This window comes from Leptonychotes weddellii, chromosome 10, assembly GCF_054177405.1.
Source record: "Leptonychotes weddellii isolate Sample4059 chromosome 10, ASM5417740v2, whole genome shotgun sequence".
Classification (NCBI taxonomy): Eukaryota; Metazoa; Chordata; class Mammalia; order Carnivora; family Phocidae; genus Leptonychotes; species Leptonychotes weddellii.
Window position 1 is genome coordinate 75,575,381 of NC_138378.1, and position 17,640 is coordinate 75,593,020.

A 17,640-nucleotide genomic window follows, 5' to 3' on the forward strand; every position below is an offset into this window, starting at 1 on the left:
CTGAATTTCCCCATCTACTTATTTACATATTTATTTATTTTTAAAGATTTATTTATTTATTTGGGAGAGAGAGCAGGGGAGGGGCAAAGGGAGAGGGAGAGAGAGAATCCTTAGGTAGACCTGGACCCCGAGATGGGGTTCGATCCCAGGACCCTGAGATCATGACCTGAGCTGAAATCAAGAGCAGGCCACCTGACTGAGCCACCCAGGCACCCTTATTTATTTATTAATTTAGATTTTATTTATTTATTTGAGAGAGAGAGAAAGTGAGAGAGATCACAGAGGGAGAGGGAGAAGCAGACTTGCTGCTGAGCAGGGAGCCCGATGGGGAACTTGATCCCAGGATCCTGAGATCATGACCTGAGCCAAAGGCAGACGCTTAACTGACTGAGCCACCCAGGCATCTGATTTTTTATATTGCATTATATGTATTTCTCTACACTATCTCTCACAACATAAATCACGTATTAATAAATCAGTAAATATATTCAAAACATTCCGGGCACCTTGATCTTAATCAGTAAATTATCTCTAAATCATAATCCAACGGCAGTGGCCCCTACTGGTCACTAGCCTGTGTTTTGCTTGCTATTGTTTTTAATTTTTGATTTTTATTTTGACAGGATCAGGTTCACTCATTTTAAATTTTTATTTATTACTTTTTAGAATTCCAGTGTCATTAACATACAGTGTTACATTAGTTTCAGGTGTACAATATAGTGATTCAACAACTCTTTACATTACTCAGTGCTCATCATAATCGTACTGTCAGTCCCCATCACCTATTTCCCACATCCCCGCCCCCTCCCCTTTGGTAACCATCAGTTTGTTCACTGTAGTTAAAAGTCTGTTTTTCTGTTTGTCTTCTTTTTCTTTGTTCATTTGTTTTATTTCTTAAATTCCACATATGAATGACATCATATGGTGTTTGTCTATCTCTGACTTACTCCATTTAGCATAATACTCTCTAGATCCATCCATGTTGCTGCAAATGGCAAGATTTCATTCTTTTTAAATTTTTTATTCATTTATTTTTGAAGTTATTTATTTATTTCAGAGAGAGAGATTGAGCACGAGCGGGGGGGGGGCAGCAGAGGGAGAGGGAGAAGCAGACTCCCCGCTGAGCAGGAAGCCCGATGTGGGACTCGATCCCAGGACCCTGGGGTCATGACCTGAGCTGAAGGCAGACACTTAGCCAACTGAGCCACCCAGGTGCCCTTCATTCTTTTTTTTATGGCTGAGTAATATTCCATTGTATTATATCTACCACATCCTCTTTATCCATTCATCTATATGGATGAACACTTGGGTTGATTCTGTATTTTGGCTATTGTAAATAATGCTGCAATAAAAATATGGGTGCATATATCCTTTTGAGTTAGTGTTTTTGCTTTCTTTGGAATACCCAGTAGTGGAATTACTGAATTATATGGTAGTTCTATTTTTACTTTTTTGAAGAACCTCCATACTGTCTTCCACAGAGGCTGCACCAGTTTGCATTCCTACCAGCAGCAACAAGGGTTCCTTTTTATTCCACATCCTCGCCAACACTTGTTGTTTCTTGTGTTTTTGATTTTAGCCATTCTGACAGGTGTGAGCTGATATCTCATTGTGGTTTTGATTTGCCTTTCCCTAATGATGAGTGATGAGCATCTTTTCTTGTGTCCATTGGCCATCAGTATGTCTTCTTGGAAGAATGTCTATTCATGTCTTCTGTCCATTTTTAATTAGATTATTTGTTTTTTTGATGTTGAGCTTGTGTAAATGTCATGAGCACGCTATGAAGGCGCACACACGAGTTGTGTCTTTCCACAATGTCAGCTTTATTCAATCATAAAGCAAAGTTAAATCACAATTATAAAGCAGGTTCAGGATTCCAAACTCAATAACAATGCACATGTGATTAAACTTGGCTTCTTATACAGCACACAAGGCAGGACAGAAGACAAGCCACACAACAAACAAGCTCACAGAAGGGTGCAGGAAGTTAAGGAATCAAGCGTGAAGTCAGTCTGTGGGCCCGCAGTTGAGATAAGGCCTTGGTCTGGTCTGGGTCAGCTCTCGGCACTACTGCTTCTGATGTTCAAGCAGCGAAGGATCTTGGTTCTGTTTGAAGATCAATCCAGCAGAGCCTTCGGCGGCAGTTACCTTTTTTAAGTGGTCAGACATAGAGGGGTCATGTCTGAAGAGTCTGACAGTTTGCTGCCCAAATCCTTCCCTTTTTAAAGGGATTTAATCAGTTTTGGGTCCCCGCAGACCTCCTCTGGTTTTGCTCCTTATCAGTTCTGGAGTGTTAGCTGACGCTGGTGCCCGCCATACCTCCTACCTGCAGTACCTTAACTGCTTGCGTCATTGCTTGATGCAAGCTACTGCTTGAAATGAGAGACTCCATTTTGCTCTCTACAATAAATTACGTATATATTCTGGATATTAACCCCTTATCGGATATATCATTTGGAAATATCTTCTCCCATTCGGTGGGTTGTCTCTTTGTTTTGTTGGTGGTTCCCTTCACTGTGCAAAAGCTTTTCATTTTGGTGTAATCCCAGTAGTTTAATTTTGCTTTTGTTTCCCTTGCCTTTGGAGACATATCTAGAAAAATGTTTCTACCTCTGATGTCAAAGAGATTACTGCCTATGGTTTCTTCTAGGAATTTTATGGTTTCAGGTCTCACATTTAGGTCTTTAGTCCATTTTGAGTTTATTTTTGTGTATGGTGTAGGGAAGTGGTCCAGTTTTCATTCTTTTGCATGTAGTTGTCTAGTTTTCCCAACACCATTTGTTGAAGAGACTTTTTCCCATTGCGTATTCTTGCCTCCTTTCTTGAAGATCAATTGACTGTATAATCATGGGGTTATTTCTGGGCTCTCTATTCTGTTCCCTTGTTCTGTGTGTCTGTTTTTGTGCCAATACCATATTGTTTTTATTACTACAGCTTATAGTATATCTTGAAATCTGGGATAGTGATACCTCCAGTTTTGTTCTTTTTTTTCAAGATTGCTTTGGCTATTCAGGATCTTTTGTGGTTTCATACAAATTCTACAATTATTTTTTCTAGTTCTGTGAAAAATGCTGTTGGTATTTTGATAGGGATAACATTAAATCTGTAGATTGCTTTGGGTAGTACGGACATTTTAACAATATTTGTTCTCCCAATCCATGAACATGGAATATCTTTCCATTTGTTTGTGTCATCTTCAATTTCTTTTATCAGTGTTTTATAGTTTTCAGAGTACAGGTCTTTCACCTCAGGTTCACTAACTTTTAATCCCTTGTAACATCCAAGTACCTCTTACTTTAAGGCATTTGATCATTCTAGTGATGCTAGTCATCATCTCTGTTGTCCAGGGTGGCTCTCTCCTCCTCATGACTTCCCATTTTCCCCTCTGCCCACTCAGTCAGTCTTCAGTCTCCTCCATTCTACTGTAAAAGGTCTTGTCAGGGTCACCAGGAACCTCCGTGTTGCCAAATCTGACCATTCCTTCAGTGTCCTCCTCTTCCACTACCCTTGGCACACACTGACCACTCCCTCCTTCCTCAGCCTCTGGACAACATGCTATCCTGGTTTTCCTTTTACTTCAGGGATCTTCCTTCCTTCCTTCCTTCCTTCCTTCCTTCCTTCCTTCCTTCCTTCCTTCCTTCCTTCCTTCCTTCCTTTCTTGATTTTATTTGAGAGAGAGAGAGAGCACAACAGAGCACAAGCACAGGGAGGGGCAGAGGGAGAGGGAGAAGCAGGCTTCCCAGTGAGCAGGGAGCCCATGTGGAGCTCAGTCACAGGACCCTGGGATCATGACCTGAGCCAAAGGCAGACTCTTAACTGACTGAGCCACCCAGGTGCCCCAAGGACCGATCTTTCTTGATCATCCTTTCTAGGCTCTCCTCTGCTTGACTTCTACTACTGGAGAGGCCCAAGCTTGTCCTAGGACCCCTACTGTTGAAATCACTTCCTCCCTAGGTCATTTCATCCAATACCATCCACATGCTGATGTGTCTCGATTTGACTTCTACTTATATTTTATAACCAGCTGTGCTTTTTACAACTCCACTTGAGTGTTTAATGGACATCCCAAGCTTAACGTTTTGAAAATAGAACTTCTAAATCCCACTCCCCACTACCCTCCACCCCCGATGCCAAATCCGATAGGTCTCTAGTTTTCCCCGTTTGGGTAAATGACACCACTCTGCACTCGGCTGCTCAGGGGAAAGATTTAGAGTTACACTTGATTCTTTTCTTTCCTCACCTCCCACATCCGTCCATCAGCAAGTTCTGTCGCCTTTGCTCCAAAATATGTGCTGAGTCTGCCTGTTTCTTCCCGTTTCAAATCTTCCACCCTCATCTAGCATCATGTCCATGGGGCTTGCTCCAGATTCTTAACTGGTCCCTGCCTCTCCCTTCAGCAGCCTGAGAGATCTTTTTAACATGTAAATCAGATCATACCCCCTCATCCCCTTGCTTAAAACCTGCCAGTGGCTTCCCACTGCACATAGGACAGACAATAAACCCCTTACCCCAGTGAAGGCTGCCTTGTTCTGGCCCCAGCCCAGCTCTCTGATTTTCCTTCTCCCTTTTTCATTTTTGAAACTTTTATTATGGAAAAGTGTAAACACATAGGAAAGTAGTAGACCGAGTATTTAAAAGAACCCCTGTGTGCCTACCAATAATTCTTTTCTTAACTCATGGTCAGTCTTGTTTCTTCTTTATCTCCACTTACTTCCCCCGACCTGTGTTATTTTGAAGCAAATTCCGGACATCTTATCCTCTCATCTGTAAACCCTTTCAATCTATATAAGATTAAAACTCTCAAAAATAAAATATAACCACAGTACCATTATCATACCTAAAAATATTAATGCTAGTTCCTTAATGTCATCAAATATCAAGTCAGTGTTCAGATTTCCAGTTGTCTCATAACTCAATTTTTTTTAGTGTTGATTTAAGGATCCAAATTATGATTATTGATACGCCTTTTTAAATCTCTTTTAAGCTATTATTCTCCCCTCCCCCATCTCTCTCTTTTCTTATTCTCTTTGTAATTGATTTGTTGATAAACCCAGATCATTCATCAAATAGTGTTTCTCACAGTCTGGATTTTGCTGATTACAACCCTGTGCTGTGGGTTGACATTTCCCTCTTCTAATATCTGTAACTTGCTCTTTGGCTCTAGGGGCTTGACTGGATTCAGGTTTGATATGTTCCTTTCTCGGGTGGGGGTGGGGGAACAAGATTACTGCACGGGTGGTAGTAGAACTTAGCTTACCACTGTCCTCCTTGCCCACACCAACTTGGGCCACACTGACCTCTGTCCTGCTCCTTTAGTTCCAGCCTTGGGGCCTTTGCCTTGGCTGTTTCTTCTGCTTATAACATCACCACCACCACGACCCCGCAACCCCCTATCTTTGCATGGCCAGCTGCTTCCTGTCATTCAGCTCTCAGCCTAAATGTCACCACTCAGAGCAGCCCTTCTGGGACCTCTCTATCTGCTCCTTAGCATTTCCCACTACTGGACACCATGTATATATTCATTTGTTGGCTTGTTTACAGTCTGCCTCCTCCTGAACTAGAGCATCAGCTCCATGGGAGCAAGAGCCTCATCTCTCATGCTCACTGCCATATCCCCAGCACCAGGAATAGTATTTGGCCCATGGTAGATGCTCAGCAGATGCGTGCTGAAGGAGATGATGCCGCTCAGTCACATCTTTCTCTGTATGCCCAGGCAGCCAAAGGAGGCACCATCAAAGCTGCTTCAGGATTCAGTGCCACTGAAGATGCCCAGACCCTGAGGAAGGCCATGAAGGGGATTGGTAAGTGTCCCGCAGGACGGGAACACGCCCTTAGGTTTTGTGCATCACAGAGTCACACAGAGGGTGCTGGGTCCACTGGCAAAAATGAGCGGGTCTCTAAGAAAATACAGTGGGAACAAGTTGGCTTTTAAGACAGATTAGTTGGGAGGGTATTCGTTACTCACTTTTCTTACAGAATTAACATTTAATGTGCTCATTCTGGATTTCCCCACTTAAATCTGTTTTGCATGAGAACATTACAAATCTATATGTAAACTTTAGAAATGTATCTGTTTTCCAGTTAGTGCTGTATGTATTTGGTGCCATAGGGTTTACAAAGCACTTACACAAATATTATTTCAATGGGTATGTACACAACAGCCCAACAATGCAGTGAAAGCAGTGACTGCACTTGTTATTTTCAGCCCATTTCATGGATGTGAAACTGAGACCCAGAGAAGTGAAATCATATAGTAAGTGGAACTGAGCCATGAGTCACACTCAGCACGTGGGCGTACTCTGGCCGCTCTTGCATGGGTGGATGTTTGCCCTTGGTTCATAGCTGCTATTTATAATCTTCTTGTGATCTGGTTAAAAACATTTGATCATGAAGCCTTATTTCCCAATTTTTCTCCCTCCAAAGAGCTTGTTTTACTTAGCCCCAATGTTACTAGCAGCAAATACGACAAGAACAATAACAGACAACAGCCTGTTTTACTGCTGTGAAGTTGAGATTTAGGGAGGTTAGCTAACTTCCCTGTCATCTCAGAGCCAGTAGGTGTTAGACTTAGGATTCTAGGCAATTCCAGGCAGTCAGACCCAGGCAGTGTGACTCCAGAGATGGAGTTTAAGTCCCCGTGCTGTCCTGCTGCCCACCTCTGAATGGAACATTGTTCTGAATTGATATGTCCTTCTCCTCATTTTCCCTTTTTCATAAATAAGATGGAAGGTGTGCTTGGCCCACTCTTTTTTTCATGTTTTCCTATTTCTTTGGTATATAGCAAGAATACCATAATTCAGAATGTGGACCACATTGCATTCATAATTCTCAAAAGTCAGGAGACATTTGACAACTGGTTCTTGTCAATGTCTGTTATATGGGGACCAATGTAAGGCAGACAGTTGGAGGAGACATGGATTATAAAACCTAGTCCAGCGAGTCCATGGATGCTAGATGGGTAAGGCATGCACAGAAATAACTACAATAATGTGATAATAGCTATCATAATATGATAGTGATAGGAGGAGCACAAATGAGATCCCATTAGGTTCAGAGAGGAGATCACATTTAATTTGGGGGCATCAGGCAAAACTTAGAGGATATAGAATTTGAGACGGGCTTTGCAAGATAAGTTGTTTCAACAGAGATAAGAGAGAATGTGTTTCAGGTGAATGGAATAGCATGAGCAAAGGCATGAGAGGAGTGTGAGCATTGTGCCTTTTCCAGTTTAGCTGAGGCCTAGGGGACTCACAGTAAATACATGGAGAGGTGGCTTGCAGCAGGAGGTATTTGGAAAGCAGGAGTTGGCTGGTACCAAAGGGAGGTCCTGGGGTTGCTACAGAGAAGGCCACCTGTAGAATCACAGACGTGGGGGGATGGCCCAAAGGCATTGGCCGGGAAACCAGTGCCACAATGATGACACTCTTATGGGGTGGCTAGAGGGACATATAAACCAGTAGACTGGGAATGAAGAAGGTCAGGAGAAAGGAGTGCAGTACAGTTGGATCAAGTATAATAATTCAAGAGCTAGGTCTGTGAATTTGGCTGCCTGGTATCCTTTTGTGTGGATATTTACAACAGTGAATGGGATATTGTAGGAAGTCTCAAATGCCAGACTGCAGCTCCTGTAGTAAATCTAGCAGACGGGGCGGGGAGGGGGGGATGTTGGTGGGGCATTGTGTATTCCTGAGCAGGGGAGGGGCCCTCTGAGAGTTTTTCTTTTTGGAAAATGAATCTGGCAGGACTTTGGAAAGACCAATTAGGAGATAAGAATGCCAGTTAACAGATGTTACATGTGTCTAAGCCCCTAAAATCCTGAATTGGAGTAGTAGTGGTAGGAATCAAAGAGGGGATGGAGGCAAAAACGATTTTTAGAGTTAGATTTTGTATGCCTTGGCAGGAAATTTGAATGTGGAGGATGAGAGAGGGTAAAAAAAAAAAAAAATCTATTTTGAGGGTTCAAACCTGACTGAAAGAAGGATGGTGCCTTTTATAGAAATGGGTGAGCGAAAGATGGATCTTCCCCCGCTGAGAGTTCTGAAGGAGAACAGGAAGGTTGTATATAGATACCTCTTTTTTTTTTTTTTTTAAGAGAACAGAGAGTAGGTCCCTAAGATATGTAAACAAAGTTCTATAGCTTCCGTCCCTACAGCTCACACTTTTCTGGATTTCTAATCTTGCAAAGAATAACTATGGTAAATCTAGACTTTTTCATTTCTCCCTGAAATATCCCAGTAGAATCTCTTCTGTAGTCCCTCACAATTCCCCATACAGGTTAAACAGTGAGGAAGCACAAAACTCACCAAACATACGTGAACATCCAGCTGTTACTAAGACAAGGGACCAATTTTGAAAAATCAGAATAAAGCCCTCCCCCCCCCCCCAAGTCAAAGTAGCTTCAAGAAACAGGCACACAAAATTTAGGACATTTAAAATTTGTAATTCTCATGAAGTTCTGGTCGGGTATTGCACAGTGGGAATTCGTCAGCAGTTATCAAAAGGGAACTGTCTGAGGTCAGGAAGGATAGCTTGGAAATGAAAAACACATTTACGGATCTCAGAGCGCCAGTGCATGAAGTGGGCAGCCCATTAAAACCCTGCAGGCTTCACCCCCCGGGTGAAGGGGGTCAAGTACACTAGTGACGAGCGCTCAGCGATGGACAGAAGTGGTGAATCACTATATTGTACTCCTGAAACTAACACAATACTGTTTGCTAATTATGCTGAAATTAAGAAGCAAAACCCTGCAAAGTGCAAGTGAATTAAGAGTCCGAATTGTTTCAAAACTCAGAGGAAATGATAACATTAAAAATGAGAAGAGGGGCGCCTGGGTGGCTCAGTCGGTTAGGCGTCTGCTTTTGGCTTAGGTCGTGATCTCAGGTTTTTGGGATCAAGCCCTGTGTCAGGCTCTGCACTCAGCAGGGAGTCCACTTCTCCCTCTCCCTCCTCTGCCTCTCTTGCTCTCTCTCTTTCTCTCTCAAATAGATAAATAATATCTTTTAAAAAAATGAGGAGAGAAAAAGCAAGAATATGGAAGATACAGAAGAACCAAAAGACAGGAAAAGAATTGCAGAGGAGGGGTAAAACACAATCCCAGTCAGCATTTAGTGAATATTTAGTCACTGCGGGGCATTGTGCTAAGGAATTCACTTCCTTGTTTTATTGAACACTTGCAGCAGCCCTGTGAGGGGAGGTGCTATGGTTACTCACATTCGTGGGTAAGGAAGCTGATGCTCAGAGAAGTTAGGTTTTTTTTCAGTGGTAAACAGTTGATTCAAGGAGAGGCTAAAAAAAAAGGAGAGGCTAAGACTCAAATCTAGTGTCTGGTTCCTGAAAAAATAGACAAACCTACTGAACAAGGACCTCTTTTCTTAAAAAGATCTCTGCATGTGTTGGGGGTAACGCTGGTGTCCTTGGGGGACCTGTTTTCTCACTCCTCTCTCAAATCACCTCACTCACTGTCCCCACTGTCCACCAGGCACCGACGAAGATGCCATCATCAGCGTCCTCGCTTACCGCAACACGGCCCAGCGCCAGGAAATCAGGACGGCCTACAAGACCACCATCGGCAGGGTAGGCCACAGCCTCTCCGGCTCCAGGGGCTGACGAAGAACCTGTCAGGCAGCAGGGAGGCTGGGGTCTCTTCCCAAGCTAGATTCCTGAAGTGGCCCTGGGTTTTCAGAAGCAGATCCTTGCCCTGTTTAAAGATGTTCTTGAAAAAAACAAAACAAAACAAAACGGTTTCAGCATGTTCCTGCCACTGTCCTTAGCCAGAAGTGATTTCTGGGAGCTCTTGGTGTCTTCCCACCCAGCTCCTTGCAGGGACTCCGTCGCTCAGTGGACTCTGCCCCCACCCTTCCAGCACTGCCTTCCTGATCCTGGTCAGGCTGCCGTTAGGTCACAGTGGATGGAGCAGTGTTTATATCTAGTTTGTTTTAAACAGGCTGTCCTAGGATTTAGAGTCTATTCCGACTCTTCCACATAAACACATTTGTCGCATATATTCATTCCTTTGATGATCCTCAGTTGAGGGACACCCTCTCAAATTCTAGAATGAGGCCAGTGTGTTGGTGAAGATGTATATAATTTGTAACCTTAGCATTCAGAGGGTGTTCATTCACCCCTTCTGCTCTGAATCGTGCACCCCTCAGGGACCCTCTTTCAAACTCCATTTTCAGCAACTCACTTACCAGAGCCAGTCCAGCCAACCTTTCCTCCACACTGTCTGTGTGATTAGCAAGAATCTTTTTACGGAGGAAACATTATCAATTAGTGTTTTAGGTCTCGGAGTACAGTAACTCTGGTAAATGTTTTATCCTCGAGAAACGTTACAGCTAGTCCAACTGCAGCTGCTTCTCGAAGACTGGCACTAAAGTGCTGGCTGGGACAGAGCTGTCTTGGCGATCCCGCAGGGCATCTGCATGCCAGCTTTGGCTGGGACCCCAGTGGGGAATGAGATTCTTCATAGCTCAGACTGTCTTTTGGGCATTTGGAACTCTTCTCCGTCCCAAAGATACTTAATGAGCACAGATTGGCGTCAACATGCATGTGATGTGTGAACTGGAATATTCAGCCTCCGAACGAAGCTCATCTGATAGCAGTTTGTTAAGATGCCCAGCGTTAACGGATTGAGCACTGATTTGTTCATTCATGCAGTATGTGTGGATTTGAAATACAGGGCTGTGCAGTCAGGTTTGTGAGAATCAGAGATCTGACTTGAACAGTATCTCAGCTTCTTATATTGGTTGATCTTAAGTGGGTTCTTGAACTCTCTGACCTGTTCTAGGAGGAGATGTGAATAAACTTCTTTAGAATTTGGTCCTTCGTCCAAAGAATTACATTTCTTTTTAGGAATTGAGTCTTAAGAAATAATCATGAATGATCACAAAGATACAGCTAAATGCATGTATACGTAACGGTACGAAAATAGAAACAGGGGACCAATGAAAGAAATTATATTGCACCTACATATAGAAATTTTAGCAGCTGTTAAAAATGTCATAGGTGATTACTGACTTGGAAATATATTCAAAGTACATTGCTAAGTGAGTGAATACATTTAAGTCAGAGTCTACAAACTTTTTGATCTCAAGATCCTTTTACTTAAGTTATTGAGGACTTTTTTCTTTTTGTGGATTATATCTATTGACATTTGCCATATTAGAAATTAAAACAGGCATTTAAAAAATATGTCTGTTAACTTATTTAAAAATAATAAACACATTACATGTTAATATAAATAACACTTTTATGAAAAATAGCTATACATTCCAAGACAAAAACATTTAGCAAGAAAATTGGCATTGTTTTACATTTTGCAAAGTTCTTTAATGCCTGGCTTAACGGAGGACAGTTGGATTCTCATATCTGCTTTTGCACTGTTTGTGGTGATGCGTGGTTTTGGTTGAAGCATAGGAAGAAAATCTGGTCTTGTACAGATACGTAGTTGGAAAGGGGGCATTTAAAAAGCCTTGTAACAGGGGCGCCTGGGTGGCTCAGTCAGTTAAGCGGCTGCCTTCGGCTCAGGTCATGATCCCGGGGTCCTGGGATCGAGCCCCGCATCGGGCTCCCTGCTCAGCGGGAGGCCTGCTTCTCCCTCTCCCTCTGCCTGCCACTCTGCCTACTTGTGCTCTCTCTCTCTCTGTCAAATAAATAAATAAAATCTTAAAAAAAAAAAAAGCCTTGTAACATAATTGTAGAAAGGTACATGTCTCCGGTAGCCTTTGCAAAACTCCACTGTACAACTGTGAGAGAATGACAGTGAAAAGGCAAATGCCGTCTTCGTGCTATCATGAAGAGAGTCGCGACCGTGCAGGCCCCCTGAAGGGGTCTGGAGACCCCAGGCAGCCCCGGCCCACCCTGCGAGAGCGGCTGGTTTAAGTTAGCGTGGCAGTTACACAGAGCCCCTTGCTTGCCTTGCAGGACCTGATAGAGGACTTGAAGTCGGAACTGAGTGGCAACTTCGAGCGGGTGATCGTGGGGATGATGACGCCCACCGTGCTGTACGACGTGCAGGAGCTGCGGAGGGCCGTGAAGGTGTGTGGCCCTGCTGTCCTGCAGCCGCTGACCAGCTTCCTCAAGAAAGCGACAAAAGCCTTGTGAGAGGGGGGACGGGGAGGCACAGGAGAGAGAGTTCCCCTCGTTGGTGACAGCGCGAGAACGTGACATTACATCGCAGCAGTCGTCACGCAAGGGTTGTTCCCGACGACGTGAGGCAGTCATTTGCTCTTTCCCGTGGCTCGGGGGGGGGCGGTGATGGTTGTGCCCCTAGTGCAGCTCCAGGAGCTTCCTTGCTGTGTAGCTGCTTCTGAGACATGAAGCTTTATGGCGGACCCAGTGCAGCCTCTGGGTCCGCTGTAGCCTCAGAACTGTCAGAAAGGGTTCTTGGCCTCCCTCATTGCCGGGTCCACTGTGCCCCAGTCCAGGGTCTGCCAGTTTTGAATGATCAACTACGAAATTCAAATACAGTTACCCTCCCCAGCCTTGTCCGTGAGCAGCCTTGTGGAAGGTTCTGGGAGAGCAAAGAGGTTGACAGTCTTTGCCAGAAGATTCTGCCCTTCAGAGGAAAAGTACAGGGGAAGTCAAGGAGAGACTAAGCGCCCCCAGAGGGCAGGCACTGTCCATAACCTGGCACAATAACCATCCAATACAAACAGCCCATAAATGTTTGTTATTACTAAAAACAATTACGATAAATACATTGGAATTTGGGCAGGACACTTAAAATTAGCAAATCCCGTTGCTAGAACCCCGTGGGTTGTCTTTATTCTCTGCAGATTCCTGGCTATATATGCGTCTGTGTCTGGGATTCAACACTGTGAACTGGCTCCTAACTCCCTCTCCTCTGGGTTTCGTGTGTAGGGAGCTGGCACGGATGAGGGCTGCCTGATTGAGATCCTGGCCTCCCGGACGCCCGAGGAGATCCGGCGCATAAACCAGACCTACCAGCTTCGTATGTAGTGTCCTCAGTGGCCCTGTTGAGGCTTCGCTGTGATTTGAGAAGTAAACTAGCAGCGGGTCGTTACCTACAGATTAAACTCTCCTCATAGCAACACTGACCATGAGGGATCCTCAGTTTCAGGCAGATCCCTGTCTAGGGAAATGACAGTCTGTTGGCTTCTCAAGACTTCTCTGGTTAAGATGCCACTCCACTGAAGCCACCCCGTGTAGCATTTTATGACCCTGAAAGTTGGAAGGTTCTTATTATCAAGCAGAGAATCAAACGTGCTTGTTCAAAAGTGGTGGCACCAAAGAATCTTATTCTAGGGAATGGCCTGGAGGGGCTGTCTAGCCCAACTTCCTACCTCCAGACGGGACTGTATACCCTCCAGCCATCTCAGAAAGATAGACATTTACTGCCCTCTTAAAAATCTCCAGAGGATGATACTTATGAAGAGCCTTTAAAATATGTCTTTTTGCCCTAAGAGGGCAATAAAAAAATGCGCAAAGGTTTAGATCCTAAAGTGCTTATTTGGTATTGTTCATACAGCTAAAAATATCCAACAGTAGCATATTGACTAAGCAAAATATGGTGCACCCACACAGTGGAGTATTATGTAGTCACCAAAATGTATATTGAAGGATATTATTAAATTTCATTAAAGGGATTATGGTAGAGTTTTGTGGGGGTTTTTTTTTTCCCTCCTTCATTTTATCTATTTGTTTTTCCCTAAGTTTCCCATAGCAAACATGCACTACTCTGGTAGAAAGAAAACAAAACAATAAGAGTTTTTTGGTAAGTGTTCAGAGCAGGAGATACTAGACCTTGGGAGCTTGGTTCAAGCACTCAGATCCCCACGTCTGCTGAATATAGGTTTTCTAAACCTGAGGGGCTGTGAAGGGTTAGAGCTTCTCTGGGGGAAACTCTCAGAAGGCACGTGCTGGAATTTGGGCCTGACAGCCCCCTGCAGGTCCCCAAACATGGGTTCAGAAGCTGCTTTCTGTTTTCCTTTCAACTGTCACCATTCTCTATGTCACTGAGAACCACAGTGAGGACAGAGCCCTGGGCAGTAGGAACCACAGAGGGAGGATTACAGCCGCAGCCTTCTTGACCTCCCATGTTTTTTTTCTTTCTTTTAAATTTTTTTTTTAAAGATTTTACTTACTTATTTATCTGACAGAGAGATAGCGAGCACAAGCAGGGGGAATGGCAGGCAGAGGCAGAGGGAGAAGCAGGCTCCCCGCAGAGCAGGGAGCCGGATGCGGGGCTCCATCCCAGGACCCCGGGATCATGACCTGAGCCGAAGGCAGAGGCTTAACCAACTGAGCCACCCAGGCACCCCTCGACCTCCCATGTTAAGGAACAGGAACATCTTGTTTCCTCTAATCCTACCTTGACCATTTCATCAGTGTTCAGTTTTTGAAAAACTGTGTGCAGGGTGAAAACCCTCATGAGGAGCTGCTTCAGTAAACTGACTAATCCTGGGGAGGGCAGACGGCTCTGGAGCAGGACGCGGTGCTGGGCAGGACTCTCTCCTGATGCAGCTCATTTTGCTCTCTTGCCAGAGTATGGGCGGAGCCTTGAAGATGACATTCGCTCTGACACTTCGTTCATGTTCCAGAGGGTGCTGGTGTCTCTGTCCGCTGTGAGTTGCTCCCTCTGTGGGCTGCTTCTGACAGGGGTTGAGTTCTTTGGGGCGCTCACTCCTTATCTCTTCTCCAGACTTTCTCATCCTCTCATCCTCCCAAATGTGAATATTCCCCAGGTGTTGTTCTTGGGCCTGTTGTTTTCATCTTCTTTCTTTTAGAGACTCTGGGTAGTCACGCATACCCATTTATTCAAATTTGCATATACAAGTACCTAATACATGCCAGATACCCTTGCTTTATGAGTTTATATTATCACATATATAAATATTATATTTATATATCAGGTACACAGGTTGCTGTAATAAAAGCAGGAAAAGTGCCCAAGGAGAGGAACAGAGTAAAAAGAAGGTTCAAGGAGAGAGTCTGGTTGCAGAAACAAAAGAAAAGCCTTCATGACAGAGGTGCCGGTTCGGAGAGGACCTGGAGGTTTGCTAGGATTTCAAGAAGCAGAGGTGTAGGTGGGTGCATCACACACAGGAAGAACAGCCAGAAAGAGGCAAGGAGGCAGGAACCATGGGGTGTTTCATGTCAGTCAACAACCGACTGAGCAGTTGGCAGGCAATTCTAGGAGCAAGGTGGAAGGAAGACCTGGGATCCCCTGTTGCAAGAGTAGGGACTGAAGGTTTGGGAATGCTGGAGGGAACTGCATTTTCAGAAGAGTAATGTAATAGTGTTGTGTAAGATCAGTTGAACTGGAGGCTGGGAGGCCAAGTAGGTAGTTACTTCAATATTCCAGATGAGAAATAAAGCAGGACTGGGCTAGTGTGGGATCAGAGGCGCCAGAAAATAGATGATGCATCCATGAGATATTTCACCTGACTTCCAAATTTTATCTTTATCCCGACCTCCTTCCTGAGTATAAGACTCATTTCTCACTGCTTTCTAAGGTGCTTCCTCAAATCAGGCCTCCTAACCTAAATCTGAACTCATTTCTCTCCGCCGCCCCCACCCCCCAAACCGGCTCATCTTCCTGACTTGCCTGTTTCTGTTAATACTGTTGCTCTTCTTCCAACAAAGCAGGACCCTGGAAATCATCTCCCACCCTCTCTCTCCCCTGTCTCTGATACTTAATAACGCCAGCCTGCTTTTCTTATTTCCTACCCATTTTGTTCTTTGCCTCCCAGATTTAGCATTCTGCCAAGCCATGCCTAGACCATAGAATACTGAGACCGCATAGCAAATAAAAATAGTCTAACAAACCAGAGGAAAGTCGCCTGTTTTGTGGCTCCTTAAGCCTTCCTCCAAGGCTTCAACCCCGCCCTCCCCAGGAGCTGGTGTCCGTGAGGGATGGAGCATTTTCACATGCTCCTTAAGCCCCACCGCTGGTCCTAAACTCTTGATTTTCTTCTGTTCCCAGCCCCTGTTTGGCAGAATTGATCAATGTAGATTTGCCAGTTAGGAAGGCCTTGGTCAGCTAAGAAGACAGGCGTGGGGGTGGTGGCGCAGGGGAGGGGCGGTCAGCAGGCGCGGTTCACCTCCTTCGCTTCTCCTGGCATAGATACCTGCGCAGTATTCAGGAATCGCTGGCTCTCTGGTTGGTAATGTTTTCTAGGCACAGGTTAGAGCCACAGGAATAATGGAAGCACATTCATCCCTCCCTAGGCTGGAAGTGTGACCCCTGTTGGCATTCAGTCTAATGACCATGTCCTTGGGTTCCCAGACATTCTGTCTTCATGGATACTGTCTCATTCTCTTTGCTTTGTTTTTCTCAGGGTGGCAGGGACGAAGGAAATTATCTGGATGATGCTCTCATGAGACAGGATGCTCAGGTTAGTAGAACTGCAGTTTCTTTCTTTTCTTTTGCCAGTAAGGCCTTAGTTGGTGGACTCCCTTTTATATTTATATTTCAGTGTATATTGGCCAGGCTGGGATATGTTCTATTAAAAAAAAAAAAAAAAAAAGATTCCCACAGATGACCTTTAATAGCAGAAATTTCTTGCAGAAATATACCTGGGGCTTGGGGTGACACAGGGCATTATTATATAAGATCCTTGGGTTCTTGACATTGAGATCATGGTATGGCCACCCCAGAGAACCATGGAGTGTCTTCTGAATCACCTGGAGGTGAAGGGACCTGCCTACGCTTTGTTTACCTTGCATTTTTACTTCCCCAGAGAGAATGTTTGATAGAACCTGTGTAAAAGAGCTTGGCACAGTGTGTACCCTGTTGGGTAAAATTAATATCAAACCCCAAGAAGCAGTTGTTTCCCTGGTGCCCAGCCCACTAATGGCTACCCTGGCACCAACCCCGATTCATTTACTGTGGCCAGATAACACTAATTACAATAGCTAATAAAAAACAGGTCCTTACCAGGTACCAAACACTGTTGTGAGCTCTTGACACGAAGTATGTCGTTGAATCCTTGCAGTAACCCCACGGACCAAGTACTGCTATCCCCATTTTATGGATGAGGGAATTGAGGCTTACAGTAGTCCAGTTCCTTGCTCAAGTTCACAGGTAATACATGGAAGAACTAGGGTTTGAACCTGGGCAATTTGGATCTAGACCCTGTACTCCTAACCGACATACAACCACAGGGAAGGATTGGTCCCATTCAGTATGTGAGGAACGAATCACTATGGATTCTACAGGAAAGAACCTATTGCTTTCACCAGAAGGGAGAGGGGTAATCATGTCATAAGAGTTCTGAGGATACAGGGGGGCCCATCCCATACTGGAGAAATAGGAAATTGCCTTTAATCCAGAAGCTTTGAGGAGGGAGGAAGTATTGAAGACATTGGAACTCCAGGATGCTTATGTGAATTTCAGCTACCTCAAGGACAGCATTTTTGGAAGCATGTTGGAAAGAGCCTCCACAGCCCAGGTGAATCTCAAATTAAATGAAGAGTTAGTGAGCAATTTATTCCGGAGACATTATACCCACCGTCGGTTTCTCATGGGTCTCCTAGGTGCCAGGCATTGCATTAACAACCTTATGCTTTTTCCTTACAACACATCTGTGGAGTAGATATTATTATTTCGTATGCTTTAGAGATTAAGAAACTGATGCAAAGATTTAAATAACTTGTCCCAGATCACATAGCTGGTGG

At 44.4% G+C, this 17,640-nt stretch overlaps 1 protein-coding gene across 1 annotated transcript in view; it reads left to right on the forward strand.

Annotated features, from left to right (window-relative positions):
* ANXA4 (annexin A4) overlaps nt 1-17,640 on the forward strand; it is a 70,687-nt gene that overhangs the window by 38,103 nt on the left and 14,944 nt on the right. Inside the window, exons 3-8 of the mRNA XM_006748017.3 lie at nt 5,714-5,801; nt 9,479-9,573; nt 11,923-12,036; nt 12,862-12,952; nt 14,506-14,585; nt 16,302-16,358. Coding sequence (XP_006748080.1) covers nt 5,714-5,801; nt 9,479-9,573; nt 11,923-12,036; nt 12,862-12,952; nt 14,506-14,585; nt 16,302-16,358 — 525 coding nt within the window. The remainder of the gene's footprint in view (nt 1-5,713; nt 5,802-9,478; nt 9,574-11,922; nt 12,037-12,861; nt 12,953-14,505; nt 14,586-16,301; nt 16,359-17,640) is intronic.